The sequence below is a fragment of the Spermophilus citellus genome, assembly GCF_964194105.1.
Source record: "Spermophilus citellus genome assembly, chromosome: 3".
Lineage (NCBI taxonomy): Eukaryota > Metazoa > Chordata > Mammalia > Rodentia > Sciuridae > Spermophilus > Spermophilus citellus.
Genome location: NC_138184.1, coordinates 13,591,051 through 13,608,164, shown reverse-complemented (window position 1 = coordinate 13,608,164; position 17,114 = coordinate 13,591,051). Strand labels below are relative to the sequence as shown.

Genomic DNA, 17,114 nt, shown 5'->3' with positions numbered 1-17,114 from the left:
GCAATTAGAGAAATTCAAATCAAAACTGCTCAAAGATTTCGTCTCACTCCAGTCAGAATGGCAGCTATTAAGAATACATACAGGGGCTGGGGATGTGGCTCAAGCGGTAGCGCTCTCGCCTAGCATGCGTGCGGCCTGGGTTCAATCCTCAGCACCACATACCAACAAAGATGTTGTGTCCGCCGAGAACTAAAAAATAAATATTAAAAATTCTCTCTCTCTCTCTCACTCTCTCTCCTCTCTCACTCTCTCTTTAAAAAAAAAAAAAAGAATACATACAACAATAAATGTTGGTGAGGATGTGGGGAAAAAGGCCTACTCATACATTGCTGGTGGGACTGCAAATTCGAGCAGCCAATATGGAAAACTTGGAATGGAACCACCATTTGATCCAGCTATCTCACTCCTTGGTCTATACCCAAAGGACTTAAAATCAGCATACTACAGGGACACAGCCACATCAATGTTTACAACAGCACAATTCACAATAGCTAAACTGTGGAGCCAAACTAGATGCCCTTCAGTAGATGAATGAATAAAGAAACTGTGGTATATATACACAATGGGACATTACTCTTCATTAAAAGAAAATAAAATCGTGGCATTTGCAGGTAAATGGATGGAGTTGGAGAATATAATGCTAAGTGAACATAGCTAATCCCCCAAAAAAGCAAATGCTAAATGTTTTCTCTGATATGTGGATGCTGACTCATAATAGTGATGGGGCAGTGAGTATGGTAGGAATGGAGAAACTCTAGATAGGGCAAAGGGGAGGAAAGGGAAGGGAGGGGGATGAGGGTAGGAAAGATGGTGGAACGAGATGGACATCATTGCCCTAAGTACATGCATGAAGACATGAATGTGTATAACTAGAGATACGAAAAATTGTGCTCTATATGTGTACTATTAATTGAAATGCATTCTGCTGTCATGTATAACTAATTAGAATAAATAAATTTAAAAAATAACTAAAATAACCATCATCATGAGTCTCTAGTTCAAGATTGACAAATACCTGTAAATAAAATAATAAAAAATACTTTTGTTAGGAGCATTGAAAGAAGTGGTATTCCGTCTTCTAATTATAGCCTGTAAAAACATATGTGGATCCAAATGTGCTGAGGACACTGGATATAGCAGTGGGAGCGATGGAGTGAGTAACCACCATGGTTTGAGCATCACCAACGCTCCCTTCATGAGTTCCCACCACACACGTGGGCCAGGAGTGCTACCTGCATCTTCCCACCTATTCCCAGCAGTAAACCCGCGAGGCCAGGTGCCTGTTCCAACTGTGCAGAGAGGCCATCTCTGTAGACATTATGAAACTCCTGTGTATGAAACTTGGGCTTCTGAGAAAGACACAGTCGATTTTCACTTGAATATAACAGAATATGTTCCACAAGAGGGGAAAGGGTGTTGCTATTCATAAAAATAGAACCACCACAAGGAAAAATGGATAAGAAATTAGATGAGAATGGCAAAAAAGGAACTTGATTATTACACATCATGCAGAGGAAGATTAAATATAAAAAGCAGTGGTGGGGTGGGTCAGCAACATGACCAACTCTTAGATTTGGCTACAGGAAATTAATAAACTCACATGTTCCCTCTCTAAATTTCAAGATGTATATAAAGAGCTCAATGGCAAGGAGCAATGTTTGTAAAAATAACTTCCAATTCTTTATTTGAACGCAGAATATAAAGATGCCCAGTTCCCACAGAAGCAAAGTATTTGCAATTGCAAATAGAAAAAGGCTAACAAGCTAAAAAATGTACTTACCCTGGGCAGTAAGGAAAGAACTGAAAAATAAAGCCCTTTAATTTTCTCTTTTGACCCATCAAATAAAAACTATTTCACTCAAGTGACCACCCAGCATGAGAGAGGATGCTGTGAGATGTGTGTCACCTGAAGGAGGGTGGCAAGGCAGTATTCGTAAGCAGCGCATTAGTCTCCTCTTTGTGATGAATATGGAAGTGGCTTGAATACACTCCAGGCTGAAATTAAAGAAGAAATGTCCTCACCTCACTGCACAGTCCCCCACCCCTGAGACTCATTTTGCCCAACCTGCTCCTGGGGAGCTCCCTGGATATGTTCTTATTTTATGGAAAATACTTGATATACTTTCCCAGTCTTGTCCAATTGGACTCTGTTCCCATTATATGTTGTCAGCAATGATCTAAGCACTGCAGATCTGAGAGTTGCTTCTCTTTTTAACATGTTAAACCAGTGGCAGATGAGTGAGTCAGCCCTCAGCTCTCTCAGCTCTGGGCTGTGTGTGTGGGTGGGTTGATGTTGTCAGCTTCTGTTCTTGGTGAACATTTCCTGCAGGACCTACCATGTCTCAGACTCACATTAATGGGGTCTCTGAGAAGGACTCCCTGTGGAAGTCTGGAGTCCACCTAGTTGACGGTGGAGACTCAAGCTTTGCCCCCAGAAAAAGACTGCAGGAGAGGGAAGCCCAGGCCCCTGAGCCAGACTTAGGACTCCAGAACAAGCCACCACATCCTGCTCAGCTTGCGATTGCCTGCTCTGAGGGATGACATCAGGGCATCTACACGTAGCTCCCTGTCTCTACTCATTAGGTTCAGTCCTCTCCTCACTCCTTCCCCTGAGAACTTGACTTCCCTGGGGGACATTGTTGTGAGCAGCAAGGAAAATGTTCCTGCTCCTTCTATGTTCCAAGGAGATCAGAGCAATTAGGTGAAACTAGGCTTTGCTTTTCTTTGTCCATAAAATCCTCCACGTTCCAGAAGCCCAAACTTCTTAGCATTTGTGCCCAACCCTCAAAACGTCTGAGCTACTTGGCTTTGCTAGATTCCGTGGATCTCCCAAGTACAGTCTTGTAGAGGGGCACATTTCCCATTATCTTCAGGAAATTGCTATTTCCTCTTCATCAAGGGAGACAACTGTCTTCATTTGTTAAAGTCATGGGAATTTGCCAGAACCCTTGGATTCATGATGGTTTTTACAAGGCACTTATGAGTTTCATGCTTGAATATCAAGTATAAAATGGTCATTTATGCCTTCATTTATAAAACATTAGGTAATTATTAGAGATATATTTAGAGATATTCTTGTGTGTGTGTGTGCAGCATAGACTGAAGTTAAAATCTCACAAGGATTGCTTCATTTCATTTTTACAGATGTACAAGGATTAATTTTTTACTTCTATATAAATGAGGCCCAGAGACTAAGAGATCTGCCTCTAATTATGAACTGAGTAAGAAGGAGCGTTCCTCCTGGCATTCCATGTCTCTTGCTCCAGGGCACTGGTCTTCCACCAGGCATGATGATGGAGACGGGTGGCTGAGGAAGTCTGGGGTTGTTGCAACTTGGGACTTTTACTGTGCCCAGCAGTTGAGGCCAACGATGCTCCTCAGTGTCCAGCAAAGCACAGGACCCCTCACACCAAGGTGTTGTTTAGCTCAAATGTCAATGGTGGGGAGTTTGAGAACCACTTTTCTGACCAGAATCTTTCCAAATTCAGTGTGAATATGAATCACTTGGGGATCTGGTTGAAATGCAGGTTGTGATTTGGCATGTCAGTGAGGTGAGAATTTGTTTGTCTAAGAGCTCCCAGTTGGCATTGAGGCTGCCATTTCCTGGTGGATAACTCTCATTAAATACACAGGAAACTTGTGTTTATGGCCTATGGCAGAACATTTTCAAGAACACATGCATTGTGGAATGACTGAATCCAGCTAATTGTCAGGTGCATCACTTCATATAATTATTATGTTTTGTGGTGAGACACTCAATATCCACTCAGTATTGTTAAAAATTCTGTAGCTAACTAGAGTCACCAAGTTGTAGAACTCTGAACTCTTCCTCCTGTCTGGCTGAACCTTAGATCCTTTGACCAACATCTCTCCCCACAACCCTACAAACCACATCAGTCCTTGGTGACCACCATTTCACTCTTTTTATTTTCATGAAATCAGTGTTTTTAGATTCCACATGTGAGATTTCATGTGTGATATTTGTCTTTCTGTCTCTCTGATTTCACTTATTTAGGGACTTCCATTTTCATCTGTGTGGTCACAATTGACAGGATTTCTTCCATTTATTGGTTAAACCTGCTTCCCCGAGTATTCATATGGCATTTTCTTTATCCATCCATCCATGGATAGACACCTAAGTGGATTCCATATCTGCCTACTCTGGTCAATGCTGCAGTGACATGGAAGTGCAGAAGTCTCTGAGATGCCACCTTCATTTTCTTTGGATGACCATTTCCAGTGGTGGGACTGCGGGCTCAGATGGTGGTTCCATTAATTAACACTGAGGCTGTGGTCCAGTGTTAGAGGCAAGTGCAGCACTCCAAGGCCTTTTCCCCCATGAAGGCCTCCATAACCTCAGTTCTGATTTTAGGTGGTCAGAGGCTGGACTCTCTAGCTTGGCTTCTGCCTAAATAAGTTGACACTAGCCTCTTGAAGGCTTCCCTTGTGACAGGAATTCAAACTTACAAACATAGGCTCCTTATAGACATACTTGGTAGATTCCTCCTTCTTCAGTTTCTGTGTGAACTAAGGTTGAAGCCCACAGGAAATGACCTGCCCAGAGCAGATGCTCCACAGACAGCTGCCATTGTGACCATTACCTTGCTCCTCATTGGCTCAGGTCACTGTGACATCACAAGGGTTTCCTGGCACAGGAAATGAGTCCAGCATTGAGTGGCTCCTGGGAGATAGTGATGGTGGTGAAGGGGATGACCTCAAGGACCCAGGCAGGCAGCTCAGATCCTGAGTCCACCTCCCTGTTCTCAGGGCTCCATCTCTCTTTGCTATAGAGAGCTCGGGCCCCAGCATGCTGGTCTCCAAATAAACCCACCCTTCTACTGTTGCATAAGACAGTCTCTTGTGGTCTCTTACTCCGACGTTTCGCCGGACCCTTACATGGTGAGTAGAGCTCTCTTTGATTCCTTATTGAGTTGTTTTCCATATGCAAACCCTTCTGTGATAATGTTCAGCCTCATCTCAGATTTAGAGCAATGGAGTCAGCCATCTATGTACTGAGACCCCTGAAACCATGAGCCCTAAATCAACTTTCCCTGCTCTGTGTTGCTCTTGTTGGGTCTTTTTCTCACAACAATGACAAGGCTGACTAAAAAAATAGCAGTGGTGGGATTGTGGGGTCACATGGTAGTTCCATTATTTATCACTTGAAAGAACGAACAAGGCTCTTCATTGGAGAAAATGCTTGTTTATTGAGGAACAGCTCTGCATATTTATAGAGCCAGGGTGGTTTGACACTTATGACAGTTTAATGGTTAAAGGGTTTGACAGTTGGCATGGGGTGCTTTCTGATTAGTGGGTAAGGTCATGTGAGTCAGCAGGGCTAGTCTGATTGGTGGGTAAGGATCATGTGAGCCAGCAGGGCTATTCTGATTTGTGGGTAAAGATCATGGGAGCCAGCAGGGTTCACCATTGGACGGCTTTCTTGGGGGATGGGGAAGTTAGTCTTTAGAGCTGGGGAGACTCCTAACATCATTGAGGTTGTGGTCTAGAGTTAGATTCAAGTGCAGGCATTCCAAGGCCTTCTCCACCATGAAGGCCTCCACCAACTCAGTTCTGATTTTAGGTGGTCAGTTGTGAGAACTTGTAGCTCATTTTCTGCCTAAACAATTTGACATTTGCCTCTTGAATATTTCCTCATGACAAGATATCAAACTTACAGACCTTTGCACATTATATATAAACTGGGTAGATTCTCCCTTCTTTATGGAGGGTTTGTGTAAACTAAGTCATAGGATAAAGCTTACAAGAAATTACCTGCCTATGGTAGATGCTCCACAGATAGCAGCCATTGTGACCATCACCTTGCTCCTCATTGGCTCAGGTAACTGTGACATCACAAGTGTTTCCTGGCACAGGAAGTGAGTCCAGCATTGAGTTGCTCCTGGGAGACAGTGAGTGGGCATGTAGATTGGCTCCACAGTTTAGCTACTGTGAATTGTGCTGCTATAAACATTGATGTGGCTGTGTCCTATTTTTAAGTCCTTTGGGTATATATATATAAGTTAAGTCTAAGTTATTGATTGTATTATTGAGTTCTAGAGTTTCGTTACTCAAATTTTGTTTCAAAGATATATCCAATATTGAGAGAGGTGTGTTAAAGTCACCAAGATTATTGTGTTGTGATCAATTTGACTCTTGAACTTGAGAAGAATTTGCTTGATGAATGTAGCTGAACCATTGTTTGAGGCACATATATTTATGATTCTTATGTATTGTTGGTGTATGGTTCATATGTAATATGAACAATATGTAATGTCCATCTTTATCCCTTTTGATTAATCTTGGCTTGAAGTCTACTTTATTTGATACAAGGATGGAAACCCCTGCTTGCTTCCATAGTCCGTTTGAGTGGTATGATTTGTCCCAACCTTTCACCTTCAGTCTGTGTATATCTTTTCCTATCAGATGAGTTTCCTGGAGGCAGCATATTGTTGGGTCTTCGGATAAATCCAATCTACTAGTCTATGTCCTAAGACTGGTGAATTTAAGCCATTAACATTCAGGGTTACTGTTGAGACATTGTTTGTATTTCCAGTCATATTTGTTTATTTTTGTTATTTAACTTGACTTGATTTTCTTCTCTGATTAGTTTTTCCTTTAGGGTACTACCTCCCTCTGCTGATTTTCTTTGTTTTTTGTTTCATCTTCATGGAATATTTTTCCAATGATGTTTTGTAGTGTCGGTTTTCTAGCTATAAATTCTTTTAACTTTTGTTTATTATGGAAGGTTTTTCTTTCATCTTCAAATCTAGAGCTTAATTTTGCTGGATACAAGATTGTTGGTTGGCACCCATTTTCTTTCAGAGCTTGATATATGTTGTTCCAGGATTTTCTAGCTTTCAGGGTCTGTGTTGAAAAATCTGCCATTATCCTAATTGTTTTTCCCATATATGTAATCTTATTCCTCTCTATTGTGGCTTTTAAAATTCTCTCCTTATTCTGTATGTTGGGAATTTTCATTATAGTGTGCCTTGGTCTGGATCTGTTGGGATTTTTGTATACTTGGGGTCCTGTAGGCTTCTTGAATTTGGATTTCCAATTCATTCTTCATGTTTGGAAAATTTTCTGATATTGTTTCATAGAATAGATTGTTCATTCCTTTGGTTTGGACCTCTATGCCTTTGTCTATCCCTATAACTGTTAAATTTGGTCTTTTTATGCTAACCCATAATTCTTGAATGTTCTGCTCATGGTTTCTTACCATTATCACTGTGTGCTCTATACTCTTTTTAAGATTATATATTTTGATTTCATTGTCTGATGACCGATCTTCTTAGTGGTCTACTCTGTTGGTGGTGCTTTCATTTGAGCTTTTAATTTGGTTTAGTGTTTCTTCCATTTCAAGGATTTCTGTTTGTTTTTTAGCATCTCTATCTTCCTGTTGAGGTGATCTTTTGCTTCCTGTATTTGTTTATGTAGCTCCTGGTCAAAGTGACCTTTCACTGCGTGGAATTTCTTTCTTATCTGTACCTTGAGTTCCAAGAACACTGTAACCATGTACACCCTAAACTCCTTTTCTGTCATTTCTTCTGCTATGGCTGACAATGATTCTATTATTATTATTATTAGTTCTTCTTTAAAGGTTTTGTAGAACTCGGCTATGTAACCTTCTGGTCCTGGGCTTTTCTTGGTTGGTAGGCTTCTGATGGCGTCTTCTATTTCATCACTTGATACTGTTTATTTTATTTTATTTTTTTAATATTTATTTCTCAGTTTTCCGCGGACACAACATCTTTGTTTGTATGTGGTGCTGAGGATCGAACCCGGGCCGCACGCATGCCAGGCGAGCACGCTACCGCTTGAGCTACATCCCCAGCCCCACTTGATACTGTTTAAATTGTGTATATCTTCCTGAATCAGTCTGGGCAAGTCATATGACTTAAGAAATTCGTCAATGCCTTCACTATCTTCTATTTTATTGGAATATAAGTTTTCAAAATAATTTCTAATTATCTTCTATATTTCTATAGTGTCTGTTGTGATATTACATTTCTCATCATATATGCTGGTAATTTGAGTTCTCTCTCTCCTTCTCTTCATTAGCATAGCTAAGGGTCTGTCAATTTTATTTATTTTTTCAAAGAGCCAACTTTTTGTTTTGTCAATTTTTTCAATTGTTTCGATTTCATTGATTTCAGCCCTTATTTTAATTATTTCTTGCCTTCTACTGCTTTTGATGCTGACTTGTTCTTCTTTTTCTAGGGCTTTGAGATGTAAAGTGAGGTCATTTATTTGTTGACTTTTTTTTCTTTCAAGTAATCAACTCTATGCAATGAACTTTCCTCTTAGATTTACTTTCATAGATTTTGATATGTTGTTTCTATGTTCTCATTTACCTCTAAGAATCTTTTAATCACTTCTTTGATGTCTTCTGCAACCAGTTGTTCATTCAGTAGCATATTTTTTAGTCTCCAGGTGTTGTAGTAATTTTTATTTTGTCATTGATTTCCAATTTCATTCCATTATGATCTGATAAAATACATAGTAGAATCTCTACTCTTTTGTATTTGCTAAGAGTTGCTTTGTGGCATAGCATATGGTCTATTTTAGAGAAGGAAAAACGTGCTGCTGAGAAGAAAGTGTTTTCACTTGATGCAGGTTGAAATATTCTATATATGTCAGTTAAGTCTAAGTTATTGATTGTATTATTGAGTCCTAGACTTTCTTTATTCAACTTTTGTTTCAAAGATATATTTCAAAGAGAGGTGTGTTAAAGTCACCCAAGATTATTGTGTTGTGATCAAGTTGATTCTTGAACTTGAGAAGAATTTGTTTGATGAATTTAGCTGCACCATTGTTTGGGGCATATATATTTATGATTGTTATGTATTGTTGGTGTATGGTTCCCTGGAGCAGTATGTAATGTCCATCTTTATCCTTTTTGATTAAACTTGGCTTGAAGTCTACTTTATTTGGTATGAGGATGGAAACACCTGCTTGCTTCTGCAATCCATGTGAGTGGTATGATTTGTCCCAACCTTTCATCTTCAGTTTGTGGATGTCTTTTCCTATCAGATGAGTCTCCTGGAGGCAGCATATTGTTGGGTGTTTTTTAAATCCAATCTGTTAGTCTATGTCTTTTGATAGGTGAGTTTAAGCCATTAACATTCAGGATTTCTATTGAGACATTGTATTTCCAGTCATATTTATTTATTTTTGTTTTTTAACTTGACTTGGTTTTCTTCTTTGATTAGTTTTTCCTTTAGGGAACTACCTCCCTCTCCTAATTTTCTTTGTTTTTTGTTTCATCTTCATGGAATATTTTTCCAATGATGTTTTGTAGTGTTGGTTTTCTAGCTATAAATTCTTTTAACTTTTGTTTATTATGGAAGGTTTTTCTTTCATCTTCAAATCTAGAGCTTAATTTTGCTGGATACAAGATTGTTGGTTGGCACCCATTTTCTTTCAGAGCTTGATATATGTTGTTCCAGGATCTTCTAGCTTTCAGGGTCTGTGTTGAAAAATCTGCCATTATCCTAATTGATTTTCCACTATAGGTAATCTTATTCCTTTCTCTTGTGGCTTTTAAAATTCTCTCCTTATTCCGTATGTTGGGCATTTTCATTATAATGTGCCTTGGTCTGGATCTGTTGAGATTTTGTACACTTGGCGTCCTGTAGGCTTCTTGAATTTGGATTTCCAATTCATTCTTCATGTTTGGAAAATTTTCTGATATTGTTTCATTGAATAGATTGTTCATTCCTTTGGTTTGGACCTCTATGACTTTGTCTATCCCAATAACTGTTAAATTTGTTGTTTTTATACTAACCCATAATTGTTGAATGTTCTTCTCATGGTTTCTTACCATTATCACTGTGTGCTCTATATTCTTTTCAAGAATATATATTTTGTCTTCATTTTCGGATGTCCTATCTTCTTAGTGGTCTACTCCGTTGGTAGACAACTTAGAGATTTTAATTTGGTTTATTGTTTCTTTCATTTCAAGGATTTCTGTTTGTTTGTTTTTTAGCACCTCTATCTCCCTGTTGAGGTGATCTTCTGCTTCCCGTATTTGTTTATGTTGCTCCTTGTCAAAGTGATCTTCAGCTGCCTGTATTTGCTCTCTTATATCTTCCTTGAGCCCACAGAACACTGTAACCATGTACATCCTAAACTCCTTCTCTCATTCCTCCTGCTGTGGCTGCCAATGATTCTAATGATGTGGTGTCTTCATTTGTTTGTGGCACTTTCTTCCCTTGTCTTTTCATGTTGCTCATGTCTTCCTTTCAGCTCTGCAGGTCTAGATTATTATTGTTTTTATCCTATAGGTTTGTCGTGCTCTTGAGGGTTCCAAGACCTCTCCTTTGTGGGAAATGACAATGTTAACAGATCCCAGTATCAACAATATACAACCTATGAACAATTTCTTGTTTTTAAAACGTTTACAGTTTAGTCTCATTGTACAGAATTGTTGGATTAAATTATTATGTAAAATATAATCAGTAGTTTTGTAAAAAGGTTTACACTTTCTGACAGTGGACAATAAACTGAGGGTGTGGCTTAGGATGATGTGCTGAGGAGGTAGGATGTGAGGATATATATGTAATATATCTTAGGAAGTGGGAAGGAGAAATCTAGTGAAAGAGGGTTAGTAGCAAGAGGATTAGGCAAGTACGTGGAATGACAGTAGAGTACATAAAACAAACACACACAGGTATTTAGAAAAATACAGATGTTAACACAGTAAAATTGGAGGGGGGAAAGAAAAATGAAAGAATAAAAAGGGAAAGAAAAAAGGGACATATATAATACCTCTATATTATATTATTCAGATGACTCAGTCCTCAAAGTCTTATTTCATGCAAAGTTCTTGGTTTCACATATGTTGGGGATGTGAGGGCCGGAGCATGGAGGGGTAGAAGAGAAAAAATCAACCAACCAACCACCAACCAACCTACCAACCAACCAACCAACCAAAAAATGTCTTGAAGGAAGAAGCCAGGGTGTAACTTTAGAGATCCGTATCTTTCCTGATTCTCTTCTCATCCAGTAGGTGCGTCCTCTGTTGTAAGCTGGTGTCTCTGTCCTCTGGATGGTGGAGGTAACCAGGGTGGGAAGATTGGTCCTGGTGCAGAGTGCCTGGATCCAGGGAGTGGCACCACCAGTCCCTGCAGAAAACTGCACCTCACGGGTCTCTTTGGGACCGCTTGCTTGTATGACATGAGTGCCCTGTACTATCTCCCTCTCTTGCCTGGAGATTTCCTGGTTACTGGTCTCTCCTTCTCTGCTAGCAGTTCCCAATTGAGGAAACTCTCAATTGAGCTGTGGGCAGCTCCCTGGTCTCACTGCACACCTGTTTGGGCAACTTCTATGTTGGGTTACCGCCGTTGGGGAGAGAGGAAGTTTGGAAATCTGGTACCTGGCCACTAGAGATCCTATCTGGAAACTGCCTCCAGCTAATATGGAGAGAATGTTGAGCCAAGATGGTGGCGGCCTGCTTTCAGCGCCAGGTGTCTGGTGAGGGGGAGGAGCCTGGTGAGGTGGGGAGAGCTGGTTGATGGCATTGGGCTATGTGTAGGTAGCAGCTGAGTGACCTGCAGGGAGCAGAGTGACGTCTTGGCAATCTGTGGATGTGTTGATAGGTGATTCTGCTAAGGCCCTCCCAGAGGCTTTAGGTCCTGCTCCAATGCTGCGTGTCCTCCTGGAACCCTGAGGCCTGGAGCCATGCATGGGGTAACAGCGCTGGTGATTTCTGCAGAGAGCAGCTGGATAGGGGTGCTCTAACACTTTCAGAGATGCAGTGACTAGGCGAGATCTACAGGTCTGGCAGCACGGGGCTGTGTGGCTCACTTCCATCCCACCGCCGTGTTTTCCCCACCCAAATGCCTATTGAGCACCTGTTCAAGGCAGGTCGTTCCTGGTCTGGGGCAATTCTATTCTGTTATTGACTTAATATTTCTGCCTCTTCCAATATTCATGTGTTGAGAACCTGACTCCCAATGGGCCCAAGTGTACACATCACTTAACCATTCCAAGCCTCATGGGTAAGATAGGTTCTTCCTGTCAGACTCGGAAGAGAACTTCAGCTTGGGGTGTCATGAGGTTAAATCTCTGGAAGGAAGAAGAGGGCGTGAGATGAAGTAATAGGATGAATTCTGCTGACTTTAATTGTGTCTCTTGGGAGTAGATAATCTGCTTGAAAATGAAACATTCTTGTGTACAGAGCACTGTCCAGCAGGGGAATTGGTTGTGTGCCCAGTGTTGCCATAATGAGGAACACGCCTAATGAGCAGTCTGAGGAGCTGTATATGTCTCCTCTGCTGCCGTTCCTCAGAATGCTCCACCTTGGACTGACAGGACGTGGCTGTTCTCTTCCTCTCATGGCCAGAGAGCAGCAGCCTCAGGGAGGCCATTCCCCTGCTGTCCCGGGGACAGTGTGCAGAGCATTTGTTGTTCTTGGTGAACTTCCTTTCGTGGGTTGTTTGTCTCTTTGAATGTTGATGTGGTGTTCCTGGATGCTGAAAAGATGCCCTTTATTTTGATCCCTTATAGTTTTGCTGGCCTCCGAGGGAATCATTGGAGGGAAATGCCACCAGAATCAAGGCAGCTTCTCCTTCCTTGCAGCATCCTAGGGACCCTTAGACGGTTCCTCTAGCCTCCTTAGACGGTTCCTCTCTCAGGTCCCTTTTGCATCCCCTTTCTTTAGTGAGCATATTTCTTGTTTCTTTAAATGCAGAGCAGATAATGACCACACAAAAATGGAACTCCAAGGTTACCTGTGATGGGAGACTGAGAACCTGGAGTTTCTGAGCACCATTGCTTCATTCCTTAGGGGAAAGTGAATCTGAATTTGACAACTTGCCTTGTATCCATTCCTGTTGGATAGTGTGACTGGGGTGAGAAGTGCATGATGTGAACACATTGGGCTATTGTGTGTATGGGTATGTGCGAGTGAACAAGAGAATGGCATGCAGACAGTCCCCCAAATTATGAGGCTCAAAATAATCATGACTTTTTGAGCTTTCTGAGGATCTAAAAATGATATGCATTATAAAAAAAATCTACCTTGAATTTTCAATTTTGATCTTTTCCAAGCTGGTGATATGTAATACAATACCCTTTAATTATGCTGGACTCTGGTAGCACAGAGCTGGACTCCTGGTCAGCCAGACCATCCCCTGGGTGAGCACCTGAGACTCCACAACTGCCATGATGCTCAGCTGGGTTGCTGTTGGGTTGGGGATGTAGTTCATTTTTTACTTATGTTACAACTCTTCTGGTGGCTTTATCAGGACATAACCCCATCATAAGTCCACCAGCTTCCACATTCCTAATGGGGATTCCTGATACAGATCCCAGGACTCAAGACGACAGGTAGAAATCAAATGACAGTGCACAATTCAAAGGAAAATTTTTGTAGCAAATTTAATAGTGCAAAAGCAAAGAGTTGGGCAGATTCATTCATCTTGATGTTTCAGTGGCACAAGATTACTTGGTTCTTCAACATGCTAAATACGATTTTTAAAACATTTTAATGGACACATAACATTCCTGTATTTATTAGGTGCGTAGAATAATTTGGAAGATGCATGGTATGTGAAATGAACCATTCAGGGTAGTTAGCATTTCCTTCTCCTCAAGCATTAATCACTTCTACATATTGAGAAACTTCAGACTCTTCTAGTTACTTTGAAATGTTGGAAGGTTTCTGTGGCTACTGTTCCCCTCCCCTGCGACAGACCACCAGAACTGCTCCTCCTGCCTATCAGTGTGTGGGAGCGTAGTGTGTCACCTGCCTCCATCTTCCCTCCCTCCTAAACTTCCCTGTCTCCAGAGACCATGATTCCACTCTCTTTCAGGAGCTGTAGCTTCCACACATGAATGGCAGCGGGAGGGATTTGTCTTTCTGTCCAGGCTTATCTCACTTATAATAATGAGCTCCATTTCCATCCATGTTGCTACAAATGGCAGGATTTCATTGTTTCTTAGGCTGAATAAGATTCTGTTGTGTTTTGTATCCATCCTCCTACCAATGGACATTTTCTTTCGCTATTGATCCCCTGATGGATGCCCTGACAGATTCCACATCTTGGGTGTTGTTAACAGTGCTGCAATAATCAGAGCTGTGCAGGGATCTCAGCATGGATTCATTTATTTTGCATCTATATGCAACATTGTTCAGCATCTCTGTCCACAACCCTCTCCACTACCCACCTTCTGTAAATTAAGTTAAAATTACCTACACATTACCTCATTTGCTTCTCAAAAGGTCCTTATGTATTGGGTACCATTATCGTCACATTTACAGTTAAAGAAATGGAGTTTCCGGGTGCTTTACTATGTTCATGCAATCATAACAAATACAATTACTGGGCTGACATTTTTTAACTCAGCAAGTTGCTTTAAGCTCTGAGATACAAAGAGCTACACATGGATCTTCTCTTAACAAGCATAATCACATCTTGGGATAGACACTACCAAGGAAACTATCCTACAGAAGAAATTATAAGGAGAACCTTCTTTTTAAATTTATTTACATGTTCAGTTCACACATATTTAATTGCATATATTTTGGTGAAGAGTAATGCATATCTCTCTCTCTCTCTCTCTCTCTCTCTCTCTCTCTCTCTCTCTCTCCATAAATACATGTGTATATGTTTAATGACCAAATTGGGGTAGTTATCATACCCATGTCCTTGAACATTTATCATTACTACTGACAGGAAATCTCAAACTCCTATTTTCTAACTACTTTGAAGTAAACAAAAAATATGGGTAGCCCAAGGCCCACTTCTGTGTTGTGGAACACTCGAGTTTAATTCTCCTATCTGTGTTTTTGTACCCATCAATTAACCCATGTATGTCCTCCCTTCCTTGCTCACCTTCCCATCCTCGGGTTACCACTGTTGTGCTCTCAGCCTTTGAGCCGCCCCTCTCCCTCTTGATCTTTCCTCTTTACCACCTTAGTTCTTGTGAACCCTGGATATCTGAAATGGGCAGCTTCCTCAGGGCCTTTGTGCCGCAGTCTGGCTGGGCACAATTCAGGAGCCACTTGTCAAAAGAAACAAACTTTATTTTTAGAACCACACACGCCAAACAAAACAGCTCCTCAGGAAAAACCCTCAGAGCCCAACTGCCACCACCGGCTTCCAAAAGCCGCTCTCACAACCACAAGCCTCACCACCTCCCACAATCCTCCTGCTCTTGAGGCCGATTGGCTGGGTCGTGTAGGTGGAGCCAAAAAAGTCCCCCAATGAGCAGCTCCATGGTCTGAAAGGGCAGGGAAACAGCCCAATGAGCATCACCGCAGAGGAGCCAATCATCTAGATGTTGCTGGGGTCGCTGTGAGCCAATCATCAGCTGGAAGTCTGAAAGGGTGGGGAAACAGCTCAATGAGCATCTCCAATGAGCATCACCACAGTGGAGCCAATCAGTTAGATGTTGCTGGGGCCGCTGTGAGCCAATCATCAGCCGGCAGCTGGAAGTTTGCTGGGGCCCCTTCGGCTGTGGCTCTCAACACCTTTGCACAGTCTGTACCTCCTGACAGATAATCTTTCTCTTTGTGGCACTTGCTCTTTCTTCCTTCAGATCTTGTTCAAATCTGATTTGTCACCTTCTTTGCTGGTCTTGCCAGAAGTTGATTTAAAAAGAAAGCATCTTTATCCATTGTCTTGTTTCTTACCTTCTTTCCTATTCTTCCAAGCATCTGTCTTACCTGGCATGTTGTATAATTTTGCAAGTTTGTTTATAATTTTTATCCATCTTTAGATTGTAGGGACATTTATTTTTCTGCACGGTTCACACATTTTCTAGATTATTCCTAGAACATAGTGAATACTCAACTTTTGTTCTTCAAATGCATTAGGAGTCTCTGAGTATAATTGTGGAATATTGAACTCAAGGAAATCTGAGAAATGGCAAGAATTTTCTTTAAAAAATGTAGGATGATGTCTTGAAAAGAGACCAGATTCATATGAAATATAACAATTATGTCTTTACTATAAATAGAAATGGGAGCAAAATAAAAATTAAATAGTAATGCATCTCTCTCTCTCTCTCTCTCTCTCTCTCTCTCTCTCTCTCTCTCTCTTCCTCTCATTGTCATAGGAATCACATGAAACCAAGGAATGACACACATATTTCAGAGTTTCTTCTTCTGGGATTTTCAGAAGAACCAGAACTGCAGCCCCTCATCTTTGGGCTGTTCCTCTCCATGTACCTGGTCACAGTGCTGGGGAACCTGCTCATCATCCTGGCCACCATTTCAGACTCCCACCTGCATATGCCCATGTACTTCTTCCTCTCCAACCTGTCCTTTGTATACATCTGCTTCACCTCCACCACCATCCCCAATATGCTGGTGAACATCCAGACACAGAGCAAGGCCATTACCTACGCAGCCTGCATCACCCAGATGTGCTTTTTCATACACTTTGCAGGGCTGGGCATCTTTCTTCTGACTGTGATGGCCTATGACCGATATGTGGCCATCTGTCACCCTCTGAACTACACAGTCATCATAAACCATGGGCTCTGTGTGGTGCTGGTTTTGATGTGCTGGATCTTGAGTTTCCCAAATTCTCTATTACAAAGCTTAATGGCGTTGCGACTGTCCTTCTGCACAAATGTGGAAATCCCCCACTTCTTTTGTGAACTTAACCAGGTGGTCCACTGTGCTTGTTCTGACACTTTTCTCAATGACATAGTGATATATTTTTCATCTTTACTTCTGGTTTTCTGTACCTTCACTGGCATCCTTTACTCTTACTGTAAGATCGTGTCCTCCATCCGTGCAATCTCTTCAGCTCAGGGCAGGTACAAAGCCTTCTCTACCTGTGCATCTCACCTCTCTGTGGTCTCCTTATTTTATGGCATAAGCCTGGGTGTGTACCTCAGTTCTGCTGTGACCCCAAACTCACACTCTACTGCAACAGCCTCTGTGATGTACACTGTAGTCACCCCCATGCTGAACCCCTTTATCTACAGTCTGAGGAACAAGGACATTAAGAGCGCTCTGAGAAGACACTTGGGAGGGCAACTATAGACAGTAATTTTCCTTCTTTGCCTGGTGAGTCCACTTAACATGATGTGCTCCAGTTCCATCCAAGTTGTGCTGAATGACAGGACTTCATTTTTTTTTTTGACTGAATAATAGT

The 17,114-nt window shown here is 41.4% G+C and overlaps 2 protein-coding genes across 2 annotated transcripts in view; both read left to right on the top strand.

The window, feature by feature from the left end:
- Positions 1–2,492: 2,492 nt before the first annotated feature.
- The window catches only part of LOC308644065 (olfactory receptor 7A10-like), a gene marked incomplete at its 3' end in the record, with an annotated part of 107,564 nt that continues 92,942 nt past the window's right edge, over positions 2,493–17,114 (top strand). Inside the window, exon 1 of the mRNA XM_081284760.1 lies at positions 2,493–2,558. The remainder of the gene's footprint in view (positions 2,559–17,114) is intronic.
- On the top strand, positions 16,073–17,002 carry LOC308644078 (olfactory receptor 7A10-like; the record flags this gene model as incomplete). Its single annotated transcript, XM_081284773.1, has 1 exon — positions 16,073–17,002. One exon carries the CDS (start codon positions 16,073–16,075, stop codon positions 17,000–17,002), a length of 930 nt encoding a protein of 309 aa, XP_081140899.1.